This window comes from Chelonia mydas, chromosome 1 (assembly GCF_015237465.2).
Source record: "Chelonia mydas isolate rCheMyd1 chromosome 1, rCheMyd1.pri.v2, whole genome shotgun sequence".
Taxonomy (NCBI): Eukaryota; Metazoa; Chordata; order Testudines; family Cheloniidae; genus Chelonia; species Chelonia mydas.
The window spans coordinates 266,802,983-266,822,458 of NC_057849.1; the positions used below are offsets into that span (position 1 = coordinate 266,802,983).

The 19,476-nt window shown below is 42.1% G+C and overlaps 2 protein-coding genes across 9 annotated transcripts in view; one reads left to right on the forward strand and one right to left on the reverse strand.

Annotated features, from left to right (window-relative positions):
• The window catches only part of CEP83 (centrosomal protein 83), a 35,834-nt gene extending 27,242 nt beyond the window's left edge, over positions 1 to 8,592 (forward strand). For 5 of the 8 annotated variants that reach the window (XM_043545956.1, XM_037885079.1, XM_043545972.1 and 2 more), the window contains 4 exons: positions 505 to 634; positions 3,934 to 4,037; positions 6,047 to 6,224; positions 7,654 to 8,592. In XM_043545956.1, the coding sequence (XP_043401891.1) occupies positions 505 to 634; positions 3,934 to 4,037; positions 6,047 to 6,224; positions 7,654 to 7,839 (598 nt within the window). In that variant the 3' untranslated portion in view covers positions 7,840 to 8,592. Of the gene's footprint in view, positions 1 to 504; positions 635 to 3,931; positions 4,038 to 6,046; positions 6,225 to 7,653 lie in introns of those variants that run through there. The other 3 variants (XR_005223281.1, XR_006290718.1, XM_037885084.1) reach the window with 3 other exon arrangements.
• A 1,745-nt stretch (positions 8,593 to 10,337) lies between these two features.
• The window catches only part of PLXNC1 (plexin C1), a 97,908-nt gene continuing 88,769 nt past the window's right edge, over positions 10,338 to 19,476 (reverse strand). Inside the window, exons 29-31 of the mRNA XM_037885064.2 lie at positions 18,218 to 18,355; positions 18,057 to 18,131; positions 10,338 to 16,216 (exon numbers count right to left, since the gene is read on the reverse strand). Of these exons, the coding sequence (XP_037740992.1) occupies positions 16,112 to 16,216; positions 18,057 to 18,131; positions 18,218 to 18,355 (318 nt within the window). The 3' untranslated portion in view covers positions 10,338 to 16,111. The remainder of the gene's footprint in view (positions 16,217 to 18,056; positions 18,132 to 18,217; positions 18,356 to 19,476) is intronic.

The following is a 19,476-nucleotide window of genomic DNA, read 5'->3' on the forward strand; positions in this document are numbered from 1 at the left end:
CCTTCTTAAAATAAGAAATATGTATGGGATTAAATTCTGGTCCCACTGACTTCAGTGGGACCAGGATTTCCCCTATGGCTTCTGTTGTAGCAATATTTGCAGTGGATAAAGGCAAAAATGTCTTGTTTCAATATTTGAAAGGGGTTTGGCACTGCTCTGGTCACTCTCCACTACACTCTAATGTGGTTCCCACAGGTAAAGGCACATAATTTATGGACTATCAAAAGGCTAATCCAAAGAAAAAGCCTGTACAGCCATCTGTTTTATTGGAATCAGTTTACAAAATTAGCCATTTTATTTGAATTAAGTCAATAATGAAATTATAAATTCAAAAGTCCAAATTTGCTGAACTTTTTAAAGTTAGATACTAGAAACATATGGTTCAAGAAGAAAAGAGTGGGTGAAATAAAGTGTGTATGTCAGGGATTCTAGATGCTGATATTTATTAAAAAGAATCCAGCGTTTTGTTTACTACACCACCACTCTTTAATGTTGTTCTCCTAGGATGTTAGAAGACAGATGTGTAGAGTGGTTGGAAGAAAAGCATAAATTTATTCACCGCATCACAGAAAGAGAAGAGAAGTATGACCACGTGAAAGAGAAATTACACCGGGCTGCTGTTGCTCAAAAAAAGGCATGTTGACTCTTATTTACTTCAGTGCTTATGAAGAGGGAGAAAGCACAGCTTTCAATTTGGGCGTGCAGAATTATTTTTTTATATTGACATTTTAATGTCAGCATCTATGTACATAAGAATGGCCCTATTAGGTCAGACCAAAGGTCCATCTAGCCCAGTATCCTGTCTTCCAACAGTGGCCAGTGCCAGGTGCCCCAGAGAGAATGAACAGAGCAGGCAATCATCAAGTGATCGATCCCCTGTCACTCATTCCCAGGTTCTAGCAAACGGAGTCTAGGGACATCATTCCTGCCCATCCTGGCTAATAGCCATTGATGGACCTATCCTCCATGAATTTATCTAGTTCTTTTTTGAACCCCGTTATGGCCTTGGCCTTCACAACATCCTCTGGCAAGGAGTTCTACAGGTTGACTGTGTGTTGTGTGAAGAAATACTTCCTTTTATTTGTTTTAAACCTGCTGCCTATTAATTTCATTTGGTGACCCCAAGTTTTTGTGTTATGAGAAGTAGTAAACAACATTTCCTTATCTACTTTCTCTACACCAGTCATGATTTTATAGACCTCAATCATATCTTCTCTTAGCAGTCTCTTTTCCAAGCTGAAAAGTCCAGGTCTTATTAATCTCTCATATGGAAGCCATTCCATACCCCTAATCATTTTTGTTGCCCTTTTCTGAACCTTTTCCAATTCCAATATATCTTTTTTGAGATGGGCCGACCACATCTGCACACAGTATTCAAGATGTGGGCATACCATGGATTTATATAGAGGCAACATGATAATAGGACAGAAAATATCTATCCCTTTCTTAATTAGTCCAAGCATTCTGTTCACTTTTTTGACTGCCACTGCACATTGAGTGGATATTTTCAGAGAACTATCCCCAATGACTCCAAGAGCTCTTTCTTAAGTGGTAACATCTAATTTAGACCCCATCATTTTATATGTATAGTTGGGATTATACTTTCCAATGTGCATTACTTTGCATTTATCAACATAGAATTTCATCTGTCATTTTATTGCCCAGTCACCCAGGTTTGAGAGATTCTTTTGTATCTCTTCGCAGTCTGCCTGGGTCTTAACTATCTTTAGTAATTTTGTATCATCTGCAAATTTTATCACCTCACTGTTTACCCCTTTTTTCCAGATCATTTATGAATATGTTGAATAGGATTGGTCCCAGAACAGACCCCTGGGGGACACCACTATTTTACCTCTCTCTATTCTGAAAACTGACCATTTATACCTACCCTTTGTTTCCTATCTTTTAACCAGTTACCAATCCATGAGAACGCCTTCCCTCTTATTCCATGGCAACTTACTTTGCATAAGAGCCTTTGGTGAGGGACCTTATCAAAGGATTTGTGAAAATCTAAGTACACTATATCCACTGGATCCCCTTGGTCCACATGCTTGTTGACCCCCTCAAAGAATTCTAGTAGATTGGTGAGGCATGATTTCCCTTTACTAAAACCATGATGAGTCTTCCTCAACAAATTACGTACATCTATATGTCTGATAACATTGTTCTTTATTATAGTTTCAATCAGTTTGCCAGGTACTGAAGTCAGGCTTACAGGCCTGTAATTGCCTTCAGAACTCTTGGGTGAATGCCATCTGATCCTGGTGACTTATTGCTGTTTAATTTATCAATTTGTTCCAAAACCACCTCTGTGGTGTTTTTCCTGCCACAGGGATATTAAATTTAATTATATTATGGTCACTATTACGAAGCGGTCCAGCTATATTCACCTCTTGGTCCAGATCTTGTGCTCCACTTAGGACTAAATCAAGAATCACCTCTCCTCTGGTGGGTTCCAGGACCAGCTGCTCCAAGAAGCAGTCATTTAAGGTGTTAAGAAACTTTATCTCTGCATCCTGTCCTGAGGTGACATGTACCCAGTCAATATGGGGATAATTGAAATCCCCCATTATTATTATTATTATTGAGTTTCTTATTTTAATAGCCTCTCTAATCTCTCTGAGCATTTCACAGTCCTATCATGCTCCTGGTCAGGTGTTCAGTAGTATATCCCTGCCGCTATATTCTTATTATTAGAGCATGGAATTTCTATCCATAGAGATTCTATGGTACAGTTTGATTCATTTATGATTTTTACTTCATTTGATTCTATGCTTTCTTTCATATACAATGCCACTCCCCCACCAGCACGACCTGTTCTGTCCTTCCGATATATTTTGTACCCTGGTATTACTATATCCCATTGATTATCCTCATTCCACCAAGTTTCTGTGATGCCTATTATATCAATATCCTTATTTAATACGAGGCACTCAAGTTCACCCATTTTATTATTTTGTAATTATACGCATAAATTCATGTATTTGAGATTACAGTAGTTGTAATATGCTTTATAGGAGCCAACCATGTTGTTCAATTAAATACGTTTTTGTTATTGGTGAGCTTGGAGATGGACCAAGAATTAACCAATAGGATGCTGTGTTAGATACCAATAGGATGACATTTCCTTTTTTAGTAACATCTATATGGTACATTATTCCTACCCAAGCAACTATCTGTTACACACCCACGGGTTGGTAATACTGTTAATGGAAATATTTAATTTTATATTTTTGTTTCCCCCTAAAATTGCATGTTATGGAACAGCTAGCACAAAAGGAGAAACTGGTTATTAATTTTTCCAAGTCCATACGTTTGAGACCTTAATAAAGCCCAGGATTAGGTAGTAATTTTATGCACCATAAATACATATACAGGATGCCTGCCTCTACTTTATAAAACAGAAAATGGATGTTAGTAGTTTAACATTGATGTCACCATCAGCAAGTGAGGTCAGGGAGGAAATAAAATCTGCAGTTTCTAAGGTATTGTTTATATTTATAAACAGTCAGTACATGATGAGCTTATCTAATTTGCCTATCAATTTGTCATTGTCTAACAAGACTTAGTAGCCGTTTCAATTTCCCAACAGGTGGTTTAGAATTGTCTCTAACCTGCCCATACAACTGGATACTTTGTGTGTTGCTGCTTTACCTTCCTTTTCAGCATGTTTCCTTCAGCACGGGGCATGTGGGGATTCCAAGCCTCTTTTTTGGTACATTACTTTTCTAAATCAAAGAGAGGATGGAAAGCAAATGTATGCTTATGTTTTCTTTCCACCATTTTCAACAAAATTACGTCTCTTCATAAGGAAATGCTAAAAATTATGGAATCTTGTAACTGAAATGCAAGTGCAAAGTAGATGTAACTTGATCAAAATGATCAAAACAGGTGACACAACTTCTAAGTGTTCAAAATGTGTGTGTTTGACAGAGAAAGGCTCTCAATGACAATAAACAAAAGAGGCTGCAGGAGAAAATAGAACTCTTGGAAGCAAAGAGAGAAGAACTAGAAACAGAAAACCAGGTGTTAAATAGGTAATAAAATATTAGATTTTCTTTGAATTGGTCCTTAGAATTATAAACCAGTTGTTTTGAGGTATTTCGTTTCTAGATTGATTGATGTAATAATTCTGTAAATGAATAACTATCTCCTAAATTATTTGATTTACCATTACAAAATATTTGAGATGTGTGCAATTTACAGCATAGTCACTGGGGCCCAGTCCAACTGCATCCTTGTGGGCAGACCTCTGCTCCTGCATGGAGACCCACTGAAGCCAGTGTGCTGTTGCAGAATCAGGGCTGTTAGAGCTATTTTTGTACCATGAGGCCACCATGCTCTTCAGAATTAACATACAAAATCCTCTTGTTAAACACCCCCAATTCAAATAAGTTATTTCCTTGTTGTGGCTTTAACAGTTTAAAACTTGGCTGTAGTAGATTGTTAGAATATCAATGAAAAGTTGAATTAATACTGCAGGACAATTAATTACATTTTCCAGTATTCCAAATATATTTAAAGTACAGTGGTTTAAATGTGAGATATTTTCCTTTTGAATGGAATTACTGCACATGAAAGTGAAGAAGCTTAAGGTCAGCCGAAAATGGCAAGTGGACTGTTCAAAAGGCTAGAAATAAGTTTTCTAAGGTGACTTTAAGGGCAAAGTAAATTGCAACTGTGGTGACCAACAGGAAATATAGTTGCCTCAATTTGGTTTGTAGACATCCAAGTTATGTTTTTAAAGTGTAATGAATTAAAATAAAGGTTTGTTGTAGATCCTTCCTGCAAGGACACACTGCTGATCTGGCTTTCACTTAAACAAACCCTTGGTGTATCACCTGCCTGACACATCCATCCAACCAAGGTTGGAAATAAAACACTGATCTCCAACCTCCCTTTCCTTCAGTGCTGAATTTGTAAAAAAGGGTGCCGGGGCTCAAGCAATAAGGAGGGCGTCCCCCGCACAGCATGATCTCGTGCACCACTGACAGAAGAGGTGCTGGGACTGCACCTCAACATGAAAAGAAGTGCTGCGGTTGAGCCCCAGCGCAAATTAAGCTCTGCTTTCCTTGTAAATTTCACTGAACTGCAGCTACGCCCTGTAGGACGCTTCACAGAGAGGAGATACAACATTAGCTATGTACGTTCTTGAGGTGTAGATTATAGGGAGCAACTGCCTGAGTGGAACAAAAGGATGATTCTATCAAGCCAGTGGGCCACGAAGGCAAATTATCTGTTTCTTGTCCTGCTCAGTGACATTTATAAATAAACCGACGGGAGAGGCTGACTTTCATCCTGTAGTTCAATGCACTGGTCAGTTAACAGATAATTAGGGTGTACGCACAGTGATGTTCATTTTTCTTTTGCTAGTCAGACAGTGAGCAGAAGGCAGCAGGCTTGCATCAGAAGGTTCCATCGCAATCATATTTTGGACATTTGGGGAAAGAGGAGAAAAAGATAGCATGACTGCACCAGGAGTCTCTTAAGGAGGAGGGTTGTTAGACTGGGAAGAACAGTGCTGAGGGAAGGTTAAAACAGATAGCAAGGGGACAGTGTGTGAGACTAGCAGTACCCCAGACATGCAGGTAAGCGGACGTAAAGAAAAGGAAAAATAACCCAGAAGGATATAAGAGAACCAGACTAAAATCTGCATGGAAAGATACAACAGTTCCTGGTTCTTCTAATGCCTTTAGAGCATATGGAGGGTCTGACTCATCTTTGATTTAAATATTTTAAAAAGCAGTCTTAACTATAGTGCTTCTCACTACTGTGAACATTACATTAAAATCTGAATTTATTTCCCTGCCGTTGAGTAAATTCTAGTCTGTGAAACTGTAGTTTATATCATTTGAGGTGTAAAAGGCATTTCCCAAACGTTTAAACACAAATAAAGTGCTTCTGCTTGTTCTATATGGGCTATACGCATCCATCCTGAAGCAGCACTTTATTGGGAGTGTGTCTAGCAACATGTTGGAGAGAGAGACATGTTTCTGTGATCTGGTACTCTAAGCATTTTGAGCAATACAAAAATCTTATTTCATAGACAGAACGTTCCCTACGAAGAATACACTCGCCTTCAGAAAAGACTAAAGGATTTACAGCGCAGACACAATGAATTCCGGAGTTTAATTCTGGTTCCTAACATACCATCACTCAATCCAGTCAGTGGGATGTCGTCTACCTTAGTTCCTGGGCCTGAAATATCTTTTCCCCATCTGCAGGTGATGTATTAAATATTACTCAGATCCACATTTATTATTTCATATACCTTAGCAAAGGATGGAGTTCGTTGCTAACCTGGGACATAAACAGTGGTTAAAGTTTCTGCATTAATAGTTTAGGCGATTTAAGCTAGTCACCAGACATACTGTTTAAAAGCATAAAGGGAGGAGTAATGAATGCTGTCATACTGTGGCCTAATATATAGAGAAGTGATTATATAAAATACATCTCACTAGACCCACTTCAGATGTGAATCCCTTGCTTCATTTTTGTTATGCAATCGCCATGTGGTGGTGGTGGTTTGTGGGTAACAGTTAGAGCTCTCTGGGCAGTCTGTTGTGTTGTACTGAGAACTGTTTTACTTTTTGTGAAAGTGCTCCTAGCCCTGGAGGAGTTATAATGGTTACAAAATCAACATTTGTAACAGGAAATGAAAACACCAGTAGCACAGTTAGAATTCTGTTGCACCCTGCTAGCAACTGCTTCCCTTCTGATTCCTCAGATTTACAAAACATCTGCTACTTGCCGCACCCCAGGCTCCAGCCTGTTGTTTATCCTTTCTCTTATGTTTACACCCCCAGTCTCGAGCAATTCACTGGCTTCGTTATTTGGAAGAGTGGCATAGAAATAAGAGCCTCATCTGTGCACGGGAGCAAACTTAGGGCATGTCTACACGCTGCAAAGGAAACCCTATGGTGCCTGGGTCAGTTGACTCGGGCTCAGGGCTAAAAATACAATGTAGACATTTGGGCTCAGGCTGAAGCCCGGGTTTGAGCCCCTCTCCCGTGGCTGGGTTTCAGAGCCTGGGCTCCAGGCTGAGCCCGAATGTCCACACTGCTATTTTTACTCTGCAGTGTGAGTCCTCCAAGCCCGAGTCAGTTGACCCAGGCTCTGAGACTTGGTGCCATGAGTTATTCTTTGCAGTGTAGATGTACCCACAGAAGGGAGATTCCAGTGGCACATCCCTGCCTCCAGGATCAAAGAGGAGTTTGGTGAAGGTGGATACTCCCCTTCAAAAAAACAGCACAAAGTGTAATAGGGAGAAGAGGCAGCTCCCTCTACCTCCCTGCGACCATGTAGTTTGCTCTTCCCCTGAGAGGTTGCTGTAGTGTTGGCTCCTGCCTCCCCACCTGTGTCCATTTGTTAGGCTCTGAAGTGCACTGCCCCGGGAGCACCTGTCATTCACGTGCACATTCCCCACTGCTGTTGATATCATGAATGTCGGGGGCAATGCTTGAAAGCAAATAGAATAAAGACTTTTTAAAAAATCTTGTTTTCACATAAGGTAACTTTAAAAGCACTTTTATTTAAAACAAGTAAGTAAAGGGGACAGAGAAAAGGGGACAATGTCTCTGCAAGTGTTACAAAATGTAATGTGGCTTTTTTTTTGTTTTGTTTGTTTTTTTTTGCTGTGTCCCTAACTCCTAGGAGGAACAGCATCAAAGGGAGCTCTCCCTACTTCGTAAGCGGCTAGAAGATTTAGAAACCACACAGAGAAAACAGCTGCAAGAGCTCGGGCCACGTGGAGAGCGAGTTAGGCTGGGAGCGCACAGTGACTCTGGTAGAAGCAGGATGGTTGAAGAGGACGATATACAAATCGAGGACTCCAAATAAAGCCTGCAAGTTTCAATTACCAACTGACTTCACTACTTTTTTCTTGTGTAGGTTTTTATTGAGTGCTTTGCCAAAAACATACTTGTATGTGCCTCATATTAGAAGAAAGGATGAAATATAATCTGCGTCATTTTGTATTTTTGATGGAACGCACTGTGTTTAGTCAAACATCATAATTCAAGGGAGAAGAATGACTACACTTGGTCTATCTAAGCATATACAATGATCGTGTTGCACAAAAAACGATTCTTTAAAAAGAATGGTCAAGCTTTGGGTTTCATTTTAAGCCATTTAGGAAAAAAAACTTATCTGGAAAAATCCCTTGGAATAACTGTTTCTTCAGGGATGTTCCCTGCCCCTCCACCCACCCACCCTCCCTTTCTGTGAAATTGTGCTGTGTTGCTAGCACATTTTTTCTTTAAAAACAAAAAAAACCCCAAAACACATGATACAGGATCTGCAAAGAGATGGAGGAGGAGGAAAACAGATCACATTTTGGACAAAACCGGGACCATAACAATGTACCTTTTGTACTTTTTTATATTGCAATGACTTAAAACAAAGTTATGGGAGGACATAGCTAAGTAACAATCAAGGTTTTTATCAAATGCTGCATTATAGATGAAGTATGAATATTTGCCTTTTATATCTTTTAGAGACGTCTCAATTTGTATTTAATATATTGTGTGCTTTGTTTACTTAAACCTGATCACATCTATTTATTCAAGGTTTAATATATATATTTTAATTCTCTGCCTTTTTGTATTTGTTTTTCATTTAACAGAGCATTGATGATATTCATGATATCAGGAAACTTATAGGGACTGAGTCTTTTTCTCTGACCCGAAGAGAATTGAAATCTTTCTGGTAGTGCAGCAATGGTTCTCTTTCCTATTTCATGTGCCCACAGCCACTGCCTGGAAGTGAAGCTATAGCATGAACAAGCACATAATCTATTTCTTTAATAGTTAATACTATTCGTTAAAACATATCCCTTTATGTAAAGTACTACAACGGTATGCAAAAGAGTGGCTCAATCACAGGAGTTGACAGCTTTCCTTTAGCATCTGTCCAAACTCCTCTCTTCTCCCTGCCCCCTGCATTTCAGATTCTCCCAGGAGTGCACACATTTGAACACTACCTCTTTTGGGGAAAAAAATCTAGAATTTCACATATATTTTCTAAAGAAAATTAATAAGCAATTACAATGATCTGCTTGGCATATGAATACAGCTTAACATAGTGGAAGTACTCCTTTTCTTATAGTGGAAGTTGTTTCTAAAATCTTTAGAAGTGATCTGGAAGAATTTAATCCTTGTTTGCATTTCAGCTGGGTTTCCCAAATTTAATGCACATTAACATGCGTGTATATTAGTGCACAGTGATAAATATTCAGATACAAAATGTAATGGGCAGAAATAAAAACTTACACTTTAACCTCTCCCCCCAGCTACATGCTATTCAGTAAGAAAAGACTTCCTTGTGGCAGCGACCATTGCATTGTCAGAGGGAATTTACACAGTCTGGGTGCCTCTGTGGAGCCTGGCTCCTGTATGGGAGAAGAGAGGGCCATAGCAGGAGTAAGGACAAACAATCTCTCCCCAGGTTTAGGGGGCCCTTCCCCACAGATCCTGGCAATCTAGGGGTTTGGAAAGCCAAACCCATGTTCCTGCACTGGCCCTTTATGTCCTCCTCTTGACAAGACTCGATGGAAACCCTGCAAGGTAAACCTTCAGTTTCTTAGAACACTGTCATCCTCCATCCCCTTCTGTGATCTCGCACTTCTGACAAGGTGCCTTGGCTAGCTGAATGCATGTCTTAAATTGCCATGCTAACACTAGCATTTAAATGGCCTTTCTGGGCATTGACCTCAAGCCTTAGGACACTGAAAACATAGTGCTGCTGCTCAGAACTGCATTGCTGAACTCAGGATAAATCGACTTGTCCTGCACTCTTCCCAGCAGCTGCTACCACGCTTGCACTGGGAACACACACAGGGGATTCCCCCACCTCCCACTTCCTATACATCTGCAGAAAGTCAGTAGGTCAGAGTTTCACACCAGTAACTTTCCACCGCACTCTCAGCTGATGCTGCATGGCACATGCCTTTTTTATGTTTCCAAGCCTCCTCTTTTTTGCTTCCAAGAAGGAAGTAAGACTTGTCATTCAGGTGGTTGACGGAGCTCACTTTAGAGTCACTCCAGATAAGAAGTCTAACAGAGTTCCTAGGTGACATCCACTTTGATTGATTGGCTAATTCCTAAGTGCTAAACTTAGATGAATGGGAGGGGAGGGATTAAAGAGACTTTTGCAAAACTGGAATAAGCATGGTAGCCCTGTTGGAATGATTAATAGTATGTTTCACACCAGTCACTTAACCCAGGTATCACTAGAGGCCAAAGTTGCTCTGACATAGTTACTTACTGTAATAACAGGAGCCACGTTTCAATCAGAACACTAGTAATTTAAAAAAAAAAAAGACACTAAAGTTGGTCAACTAAATTTCAAATACATTTTATTATTCTGAATAACCTATACACATCAAGATGCATCTCTGCACTTACTTGAAACATCTATTTTAAACAGCTTAAATTCTGTACAAGAGGGACTACTTTACATGTTAGTAGGATTTAACATTATATTATACTAACTGCAAAATAATGCTTTATAAGCTAGTGTTAGAAAAACAAATACTGTTTACAAATAGTTAATTTGCCTGTAAACAAAGTTCAAGACAGGGTGGTTGTTTCCCTTATAGCCAATACTGTTACAATTAGCAGTTATCTGTAATAGGGCTTGCTTTAATCCACAGACTTTCCAAAACAGGTATGTGATTTGACTGTCAGTGTTCTCTGGGTGATGAAATGTCAGTGGAGTGCAAATACTAAACGTTCATTCCATAATGGTTTACAATCTCACCCAAGGTTCTCAAACAATCTACAAACATTTGATTATATATTTAATTACACTGTAGGAGACCCACTTCACAGGTTGGTAAGCCCTGGTATAAATGATTTTACCAAAGATTGGAGTGAAGCTACTGTCAAGACTTAAATAAAATGCAGTAATCCTGTTCTCTGTAAGTGCATTACACCTGCTTCTCCGTCTTACCTACTAGCTGGTAAGATTATAGCAAACAAGCAGTGGCCCAAAAACAAAACAGGACTGACTTTAATGTCTTCTTCCCTCTAAACACATGCTGGTTATGTGTCTAAAGAGGGCTATTTCCAAATGGCAGGAGCCTCAAGCAGCACTGTTTCTAAGCCTGCTAACAGAGGCGCTCTTGGAAGGCAGGCTCCACTCGAGGTTATGCTTGTACAAGATGATTGCATTTCCTGAACTGTAACTGACCTTTTACTCTTTCCTGCTAGGCACGCCTCTGCCCTGCTCCACTCCTATAAGATTCACTTCAAGCGTGTTGGCTACAGCAGGACCACTAACAGTCCTAAAACAATTAAACAGAGCAGCTAAGGTGAATGAGTGGTGGTTGTACCCACAGGCACTGACTTTTGCCAGTCTGCTCCCCCTCCCCTAAGGTTCCCCCCCCCCCACTGCACCCCCCAAGGGGCAGTGGGGGGGGGTGCAGAGAGTGGCAGGACAGCCCTGCCCAACAGCTGATCGGCACCCAGCTCCTGAAGAAGTGATGGGGGCATGCGGCCAGCCCCATGGGTGGGAAACACTCCCTAGTTTTTCTCCGTGTGTCCTTGAGCACCCACAGAGTCGGTGCCTATGGGTGTACCAATGGGGGTGTGGGGGGTATGCCACCCTGAAACTATTTTTGACTACTGGGCCACATTGAGCTTCATAAAACCCAATTTGTGAGATAATGTTTAAAGTGGACCTAGCCAAAAGCAAATAAGCCTTTTCTAATTACAAAATAGTTCAGGATAAAGCGTTACTGAAACTGGTGTCCCTGCTTCTGCAAAAGAAACTACTGTAAGTCCAGTTATACAAAACTGGCACTGTAAAAGGTAGAGAAAACACTAAAATTAAACATGTGACAGTCTGTACCCCTATGGTCACTTCCCCTCCTCGCCCTTTTACAAGTAGCGGTGCCATCCATCCGGGTTTTACCCAGGCTGGTTTCTGTGTCTGGGTGCCATTTAGGGTTGCCAGATGCCTGGTTTTCCACCAGCAACTTTGGTCGAAAAGGGGACCTGGCAGAGTCTGGTCAGATGTATTCACTGAACACCAAAAGTCTGGTTACTATGGGGTGGGGGGAGGCGTGGAGGCATTAATCCTGCAGGCACCTTGTCAGACTGCAGCAGCTCCTGTCCCAACCCCAGAGCAGAGGGAGCCCAGCTGTGTGTTGTGGAGGCATGGGCGGCGGGTGAAGCTTCCCTTGGGGGTGGCTAGCTCCCCATCCCACCTCTTCTGCCCGCGGCCCCGCCCACACGCCACCCCCTCCCTGTGTGCTTCTCGCCTCTCCTCCACCACTCGCTGCGTGCGCACCCCCCTGGCAGCCAAATCCCTGAACCCAAGCAAATGACATTTGAAAAAAATCCTCCACGAAGAGGCGAGCCCCCTGCGGGCGGTGGGGGGGGAAATGCTGAAGACCTGGATGCGAGGAGGAGAGAGGAGGAACCAGCAGGTGTCAGCAGGGCCCTCTGGCGAGGGGGCTGGAGTGCTGGAGACTGGAGCAGGCAGCCGCAGCAGCAAGTGCTGGGCTTTCATATGCTCCATGCAGCTTCCGGGATGGCTGAGGCAGCAGCACCTGCTACGTAGCTTCCCCGGTTCTTCAGTAATCTCTCTGGGGAGGCCAAGGGATCTGGGCAACTCAATAGCAGATACCGCCTCCTTAGCTGCCCCGGAATCTGCATGGCACAGAAATAAGAAAAAACTTCCCGTGAAAGGAACACATAAGCCCACTCCCGGCAGGGAGGGGAAGAGGTGGGGGCCACCAGGCTTCCTGCAGCAGCTGCTGCACCAGGGACGGCTGAGCCTCCCCTGGCCTATTATACCCACTGCCTGTGTGGGGGGAAGGGAGCGGGAGTGGAGAAGGGACGAGGCCTTGGGAGGAAGAGGAAGGGCAGGACCCCGGGGTGCGGGGGGGGGGGGGAAGGGGAGTAGTTCCTAGCAATGAGAAAGGTGGCAATCCTATTTTCCAAACTATGTTCATAAGAACGGCCATACCGGGTCAGCCCAGAGGTCCAGCTAGCCCAGTAAACTGTCTTCTGACAGTGGCCAATGCCAGGTGCCCCAGAGGGAATGAACAGAACAGGTTATCAAGTGATCCATTCCCTGGCACTCATTTCCAGCTTCTAGCACGCATACTGTGTAAGGTATCATTTGAAAACTCCTAATTTGCTGCTTATTACTGCCGGGGTAAAATGTGTGGCAACACTGCACATCCAGAGATAAGATTCCACAGTATATTAACCAGGCCATGTTCCAAGATGTTCTGAAGGGTTATCATAAACAAGTTCCCCAGAGACAAAAGGCTGGCCAGCACCTCAGCCAGGTGTCAATGAGATCAAACGGATCAGCACCTGATTAAGTGGCCACGCTTCAGCAGAAGACATGGTGTGGGCAGAAAATCTAAATTCTGACACAGAAGCATCTTAAGGTTTCTGGCCCCCACAAACTCTGTCTTGTGAACATCAGGGGGAGATTATTCTTGCGCAAGAGAAAGGGCTTGAAGGGGAGAGGGCAGACAGCCCAAATCATCTCTTCCTTGCTCGCTACCCACAGCATCATCAATGCCTGAACAACAAAGGAAGCAGCAGTAGACTGGGAGGGAGATCCTGACTGAAAGAGGTTCAGCCAGGAACTGCTGGAACATGGGGTGAGAGAGACCTTTGCTTTATATTCATTTAGCTTTAGTTGTGTTTTACCTTTTATTTCCTTGTAACCAAGTCTGATAGATGTGGCTCATTATGTGTAGGCCACTAAAAATCTTCAAATTTGTTTTATTTAAACCTGAGAGAATAAGATTTGTGCAGACCATTTTCTATTAATAAATGACATACTTTATATGAACTTATATAGTGCAGGAGGGTGCTGGGCAGTACAAGATGCACATTTCTGGGGGAAAGATTGGGACTGGGAGTTTGGAGGTGGTGCCCTGCAGTGTAATTCAGGGGTGGCTGGCTATAGCACCTGGGAGTGATTTACAGGAGCGAGGCTGTGAGCGCGCAGATCAGGAGTGGTAGTTCTCACAGCGAAGAAGTGTAAAAGGCACCCCAGATTGATGGGACATAGCTGTCCATTAGTCCAGATTGTACCCTGGGTATGTCACACAATATTTTTACAGTGGATACAGACCATGAAATATAAACATCATATAAAAGGTTAGATTATTGATGCTTACTAAATCAAAGTGTGACTTAAGGGCTCCCCTTTTGGGTAAAAGAGAGGGATGTGTGCATATGCCAGACAAAGTCTGGGAGAGGAGAGAGGGAAGGAAGCAGAGCTGCAGCCAACCTCCCCCTTTCCCCAAGTTAACAGCTGGGCCCTTCTGCCCTCTGGGGGTGGTTAGCATGCCTTAGATTTGACCAGGCACAGTCGTGGCACTGTGCCTGACCAACCCCTAGCATTTGCTGCAGAGATAACAGCTAGTATTCACGCCTGCTGTGTGCCTTCCCCCTCTCAGTGAGGCAGAGTCACTAATAGCACAACTCCTAACGAAGCTATACTGTCTGGGGTGCAATGCAGAGGTGCTTGCTGTTCATGTGCATGGCTGTGCAGAGCCCCAGGAGTTCGAAGCAGCTCAAGGACCATGCTTCCTCCTTCAGGAAGATGCTGCACCATTCTTTCCCCCTTATCTACACCTCCTCCTGCAAGTGGTTGATGACTCAAACTCAGTGCAGGGCTTCCTAAGTAACTGTTTCCCTTTTGTGTTTTGCTGTGCAAGGAGATCTATCCTTTAACCTCACACCAAACCGAGTAGAAGGCTTTACCCTTAGAGAGCCCAGCTGTACAGCAGTTGCAACTGGGTCAGAGAATGTAGCTACAAAACCATTCCAATGTACAGCACAGACAGGACCTTACTCGTGTGCCATAGGCTAAAGCCCTGCATGCTCCAAAAGGGCATTGTATTTGGGATTCCTGACTCAGTTATTACTATAATATACATGAGTCCTGAGCTAAATCTGGAGGCCTGTAGGAGTTTAAGGCAGTCGGGCAAGGATCTCTCTAGTAAAGCCCAGGTGTACTGTATGTATCAAAAAGTAGCACCATATACACAGCAGTAAAAACATCAGAAACTATGACTGACTTTTGCTTTTTTGTCATTTCTTAGCATAACCCTAAATTTCCAACAGAACACTTCATTTGTGCTCTCAGGCAAACTACTAGCTTTATACATTGGAGAAACTAGTAGCCACAGTGAAAACTATCATATGGAGTCCCCTCGTCCATTCTAATCTAAACTGCAACTAAGTAAACCTTTTATCACCCAAAAAGCCCCATCTGATTTAGTGAAATAATTGGAATGTTCTGATGCCGTGTATTTATATACCATCATCAAAACATAAATGTGCTCAGGAGTGTCTTGATATTCTCAAATCTCATTGAAAAATTATGTAAACTATGGACAATGTCCTCGGAACAGTTGATTGCACCAGCAACCTAATGCTCTGCACACGTTTGGGTTCTTTCCCAATATGAATGTCTAAAACAAGACTCAGTATACCTTGAGTTAAAAAAAATGACTCATCACACGTAGCCCTGGAGCTTCTCTGCCACCTTTTTGCTAATACTGAATTACCTGCTCATAAGTGCGACTCTTCTATTGTTTTCAAACAAAGCCAGCACATTCTTGTGTTTAAGGGGAAACAAGGGAGGGGAGTTGTACTTTAAGGCCACACTCTTCACCCACAGCCCATTGAGATGTCAGGGTGTGTGACCAATTAGCACTATTCTCTGTTAATAAGGTGGCAGTGACCTACAAAAAACATCCTTATGTGAAAGTTTCTCTAACTTACAGTGAGTACATTCATTTCTGCATGTTTGTTTAATTTGAAAATACGTGGGGCAGACTTTCAAATCAGAGGTCTCTGGGCACACAAATGCATGTATAATACTAAGCAGACTCAATGCACGAGTACCAAGCTCACATGCACTTTTACTTGCCCATATTTGAAAGTCTAGTCCTGTATCCGTGCCTGTTGTTTATGCCCTACACTTAAAATAATACTTTAAATGGTCATAATGGAGAGCAATATCCAAATGTTAAAAAAAAATACACATAACCAGCCAAAACACTCGTTTGATACCAGCACCTCTAGTTTAAAAATTCACCGGATCATAGTCTTGGGCCCATGTGCTCTGTTCACATCCACTTGCATTTTTTCTTTTCATCAAATAAGGCTTTTATATGCAGGAGATCTTTCTGGGCATCTTCTAGTCCCCATTCTCTGTCTAATTTACTTAGAATCTGTTGACAATTAGAAAAAAGATTTACTTTTTTTGCTACTTGTTTTAAACACACACTTTCTTCTCATCTGAAGATATCAGTGGTAAGATCTGTCTGAACTTGTGCCTATAACATGTTCTTCAAACATTAACACACTATTTCTGGCTTGCTTCACAAGTCATTACAATCACAGGATCTAGAACGCTTCTGCTGAAAATAGCAACCCCAGTTTAAACCTTCTACCCTCCGCCCCCCCAACAAAAACCCCACTCGGCTTATTTACTAAATGTAAGGTCAGCACACTACCCTGGGGCAGAGAGACTGATTTAGAATTGCTCTTGTATATCACCCCCCGCACTCCCGTGTAAGCTGGTGGTATAAATTATACACTTTGGCCTTGGGCCAGAGGATGTAAAGCAGAGCAGCACTGCACTTTGAACACCCTTTGCTGGCATTTAAATCCAGAGGATTGGCAAAGGAAGGGCCAATAAGCTTGTAGTTGCTATTGGTCAAAAGCTACATGGGGGAGCAGGGGGCCCAGAATGGATGGGGTAGGTTTAGATACCACATACTAACAAAACATCATTACTAGGTTAGAGGGGATTGTAATGAAAGGCTCTGGAGGCAACAGTTTAAGTACTCTAAGAAAGACAGATGAGAGACACTTTAAAAACCACTACCAGAGTCGTTTAGCAATGAGCTTACATGGCAAAGGACATGCTTTGATGCAGAATCCAGGTACGTTGAGTTGGAAACTGACCAGCAGACTAATAAATTTTGGGAAACCTGCTGGTGCTGTGCTGCATAGGAGAGTCTGGGCTGCTAGGAATGAGGCCCAAGCTGCTAGAAATTGGCTTGATGAGGATGAGACTCTTCCCCGCAGTAAATCTCAACTGCCCCCCACACCATATTCCCGCTCCTGTTCCCCACCCAGCCCTCTGGCTGTGTCCCACTCACTCTAGCACCAGGCTCTGATCAGCACCCTTACTTCACCCAGAGTGGGGGGAGCCCAGTCATGGCAGGGTGCAGGGATTTTTCTGGCATGGACGTCTGAGTGGTCACTTGTTGAAGAGGTGGCCAGGAGCTGAGAGCAGATGCACAGGGAGGTACCCCGCTTGACAGTCACAGCTAGGATTGGGGAGGTCTAGCAAGATGGGAGGTTATTTTCATGAGGACAGGATGTGGACCAAAAATGGGGCCAGGCAAGAGGTCACTGACGGCCAAGAGACTGAGCAGGAATTTGCTCTGCTGTCGTGTTAAATTTACCTATTGGTTTTCATAAAGTGATATCCATACCAATGACAATAAACTCTGCCCAGCTCCTCAATGGCATATAGGCTCTTAACTCCCATTGTTTTCAATGGAAGGTAGGTGACTAAATAACTTTGGGGCTCTGGGCCTCCAATTCTATGTTATCTAGCGCACTGAATTCCAAACAGTTCCAGAATCTCCAGGGAAATGGGTGGGTTGTGACAGCTGTTTAACAGTCACTTAACAACATTTCCAAACACTTTGGGACAGGAAGCATAGAACACAGTATCCTTCTGCAACTGCAGGGAGAATTTAAATTCACTTTTGTGAAAAGTGGTGGCAGGGAACAAGTTGTGTTCAGAATCTTAACTCTATGGCTGAGTCTAAAGATACTATAAATATAGGACATTTATCCCCACGCGAGGTATTGGTTCTATATTGACTCAGAAAATCTCTGAATTACCAATAGCCTCTCTCTGACATTTTCGTGGAGGTCTCCCAATCAAGCACTCACAAAACTAGACCCTGCTTAGCTTGAAAAGTCAAACATCAGTGCCTGATGTGGTTAGTTTGCATTAACTGCATAAATAGGAATAACAGGAGGTCTTACTTCATCAAAATATTTTGCTATGTATTTGTAGATTTCAGTCAAGGCCACTTCCTCGTTAAATTCATTTTCATGTTTCTAAAAAAGAAGAGAGATCTGATGAGACAGTTTTGCTTTTTAAAAAGTAACAAAAAGTTAGTAAAGTGTCTGCTTATTAATGATACCTTAGATTCCTGAGTTAAAAATTCTTCTACCTCTGAGGGCAATAGAGGCAAATCCCTGATTGCTTTATAGTAAGCTTTCACCTCCTCCTTGTAGAGTGGAATATCCTTAGCATAGAGAAGTTTATTTGTTGGTGCGTCCTTAAAAAGAAAACATATTATGAAGACTAGTAAATTTTAACAGCACAAATTTGCCCAAGCTTCTGCCTCCACACAGTGGATCTACTGCATTTTCTGTTAGCACGTGATGACCACTTCTGGTTGCAGGGTGGTCACGTGCTAAGAGAGTCAAGCTTTTGCAAAATTGAATTTCATGACAGTCACTGTAGAACTATTTCTACTGGGCTCAGGAGTACTAATTACTATATTTGCCCCCGCTTGTGAGAGCTGAACCAACTCTCTTGAGACTGAAATTCTATTTATGTACAGAATGTGGGCAGCAGCTGTGGGAGTTTCCCTTACATTAACCTGCCAGTGGACCTAGCCCTGCCTTGCAGTGGGCTCCTCTCTAAGGATGAAAGGGCAGTTTAATATTACCGAAAGAGCAGGGAGATTATGTGAATCTGGTGCTTAGAAGAATGAGTTAATGCATGGGTGAGATTCAGGGAGAGGCAAATGGATTTTCACCTTGGCTTTAAGAGTCTAAAGCGATACTGACCTACAAGCCAGCCCACCTAGTCCAGTTCTAATCTTCTGTGAGGAATGACCCTCAAAATATAAGAGATTTTTGATAAGAGCTAAAGCCGCTCTTTGAACCTAAGATTTCAGGGGCTACGACCTAGTGCCCTCAGATTTCAGAAATAGTTTATTTATTTTAAATTATGGGGAGTAAACTATGTGTATGCTTATAATGACCTTTTTAAATATCCTGGCACTCCTATTAGTGTCTTAAAATAAAAATAAACAAATACATTTATTTGACAAGTGACTGAAGAATATTTTAATCTAAAGCTTAGAAAAGTCATGCAAAATCATGAAAATAATATTTGTTGTCTTTTTAAGAACTAAAAAACTCTTAAATGCACTGATATTACGTATAGCAAGTTTCAGCTTGATTTTTTTTAAATGGCTAATATAAGCCATTGTATTAGCAATGGTTTCTAATGATGGTTAGACCAGGAAGCATAAATCTAACAATAGGAGGGTTTTAACATGCAGGCCACAGTGGTTTGGAGTTTTCCATCCAGTTATCAGTCAATTTAGCTTGAGTTTCAAGAACTCTAAAATCCTATTATCAAATAATTGTTTTTTTTTTAAAAAAT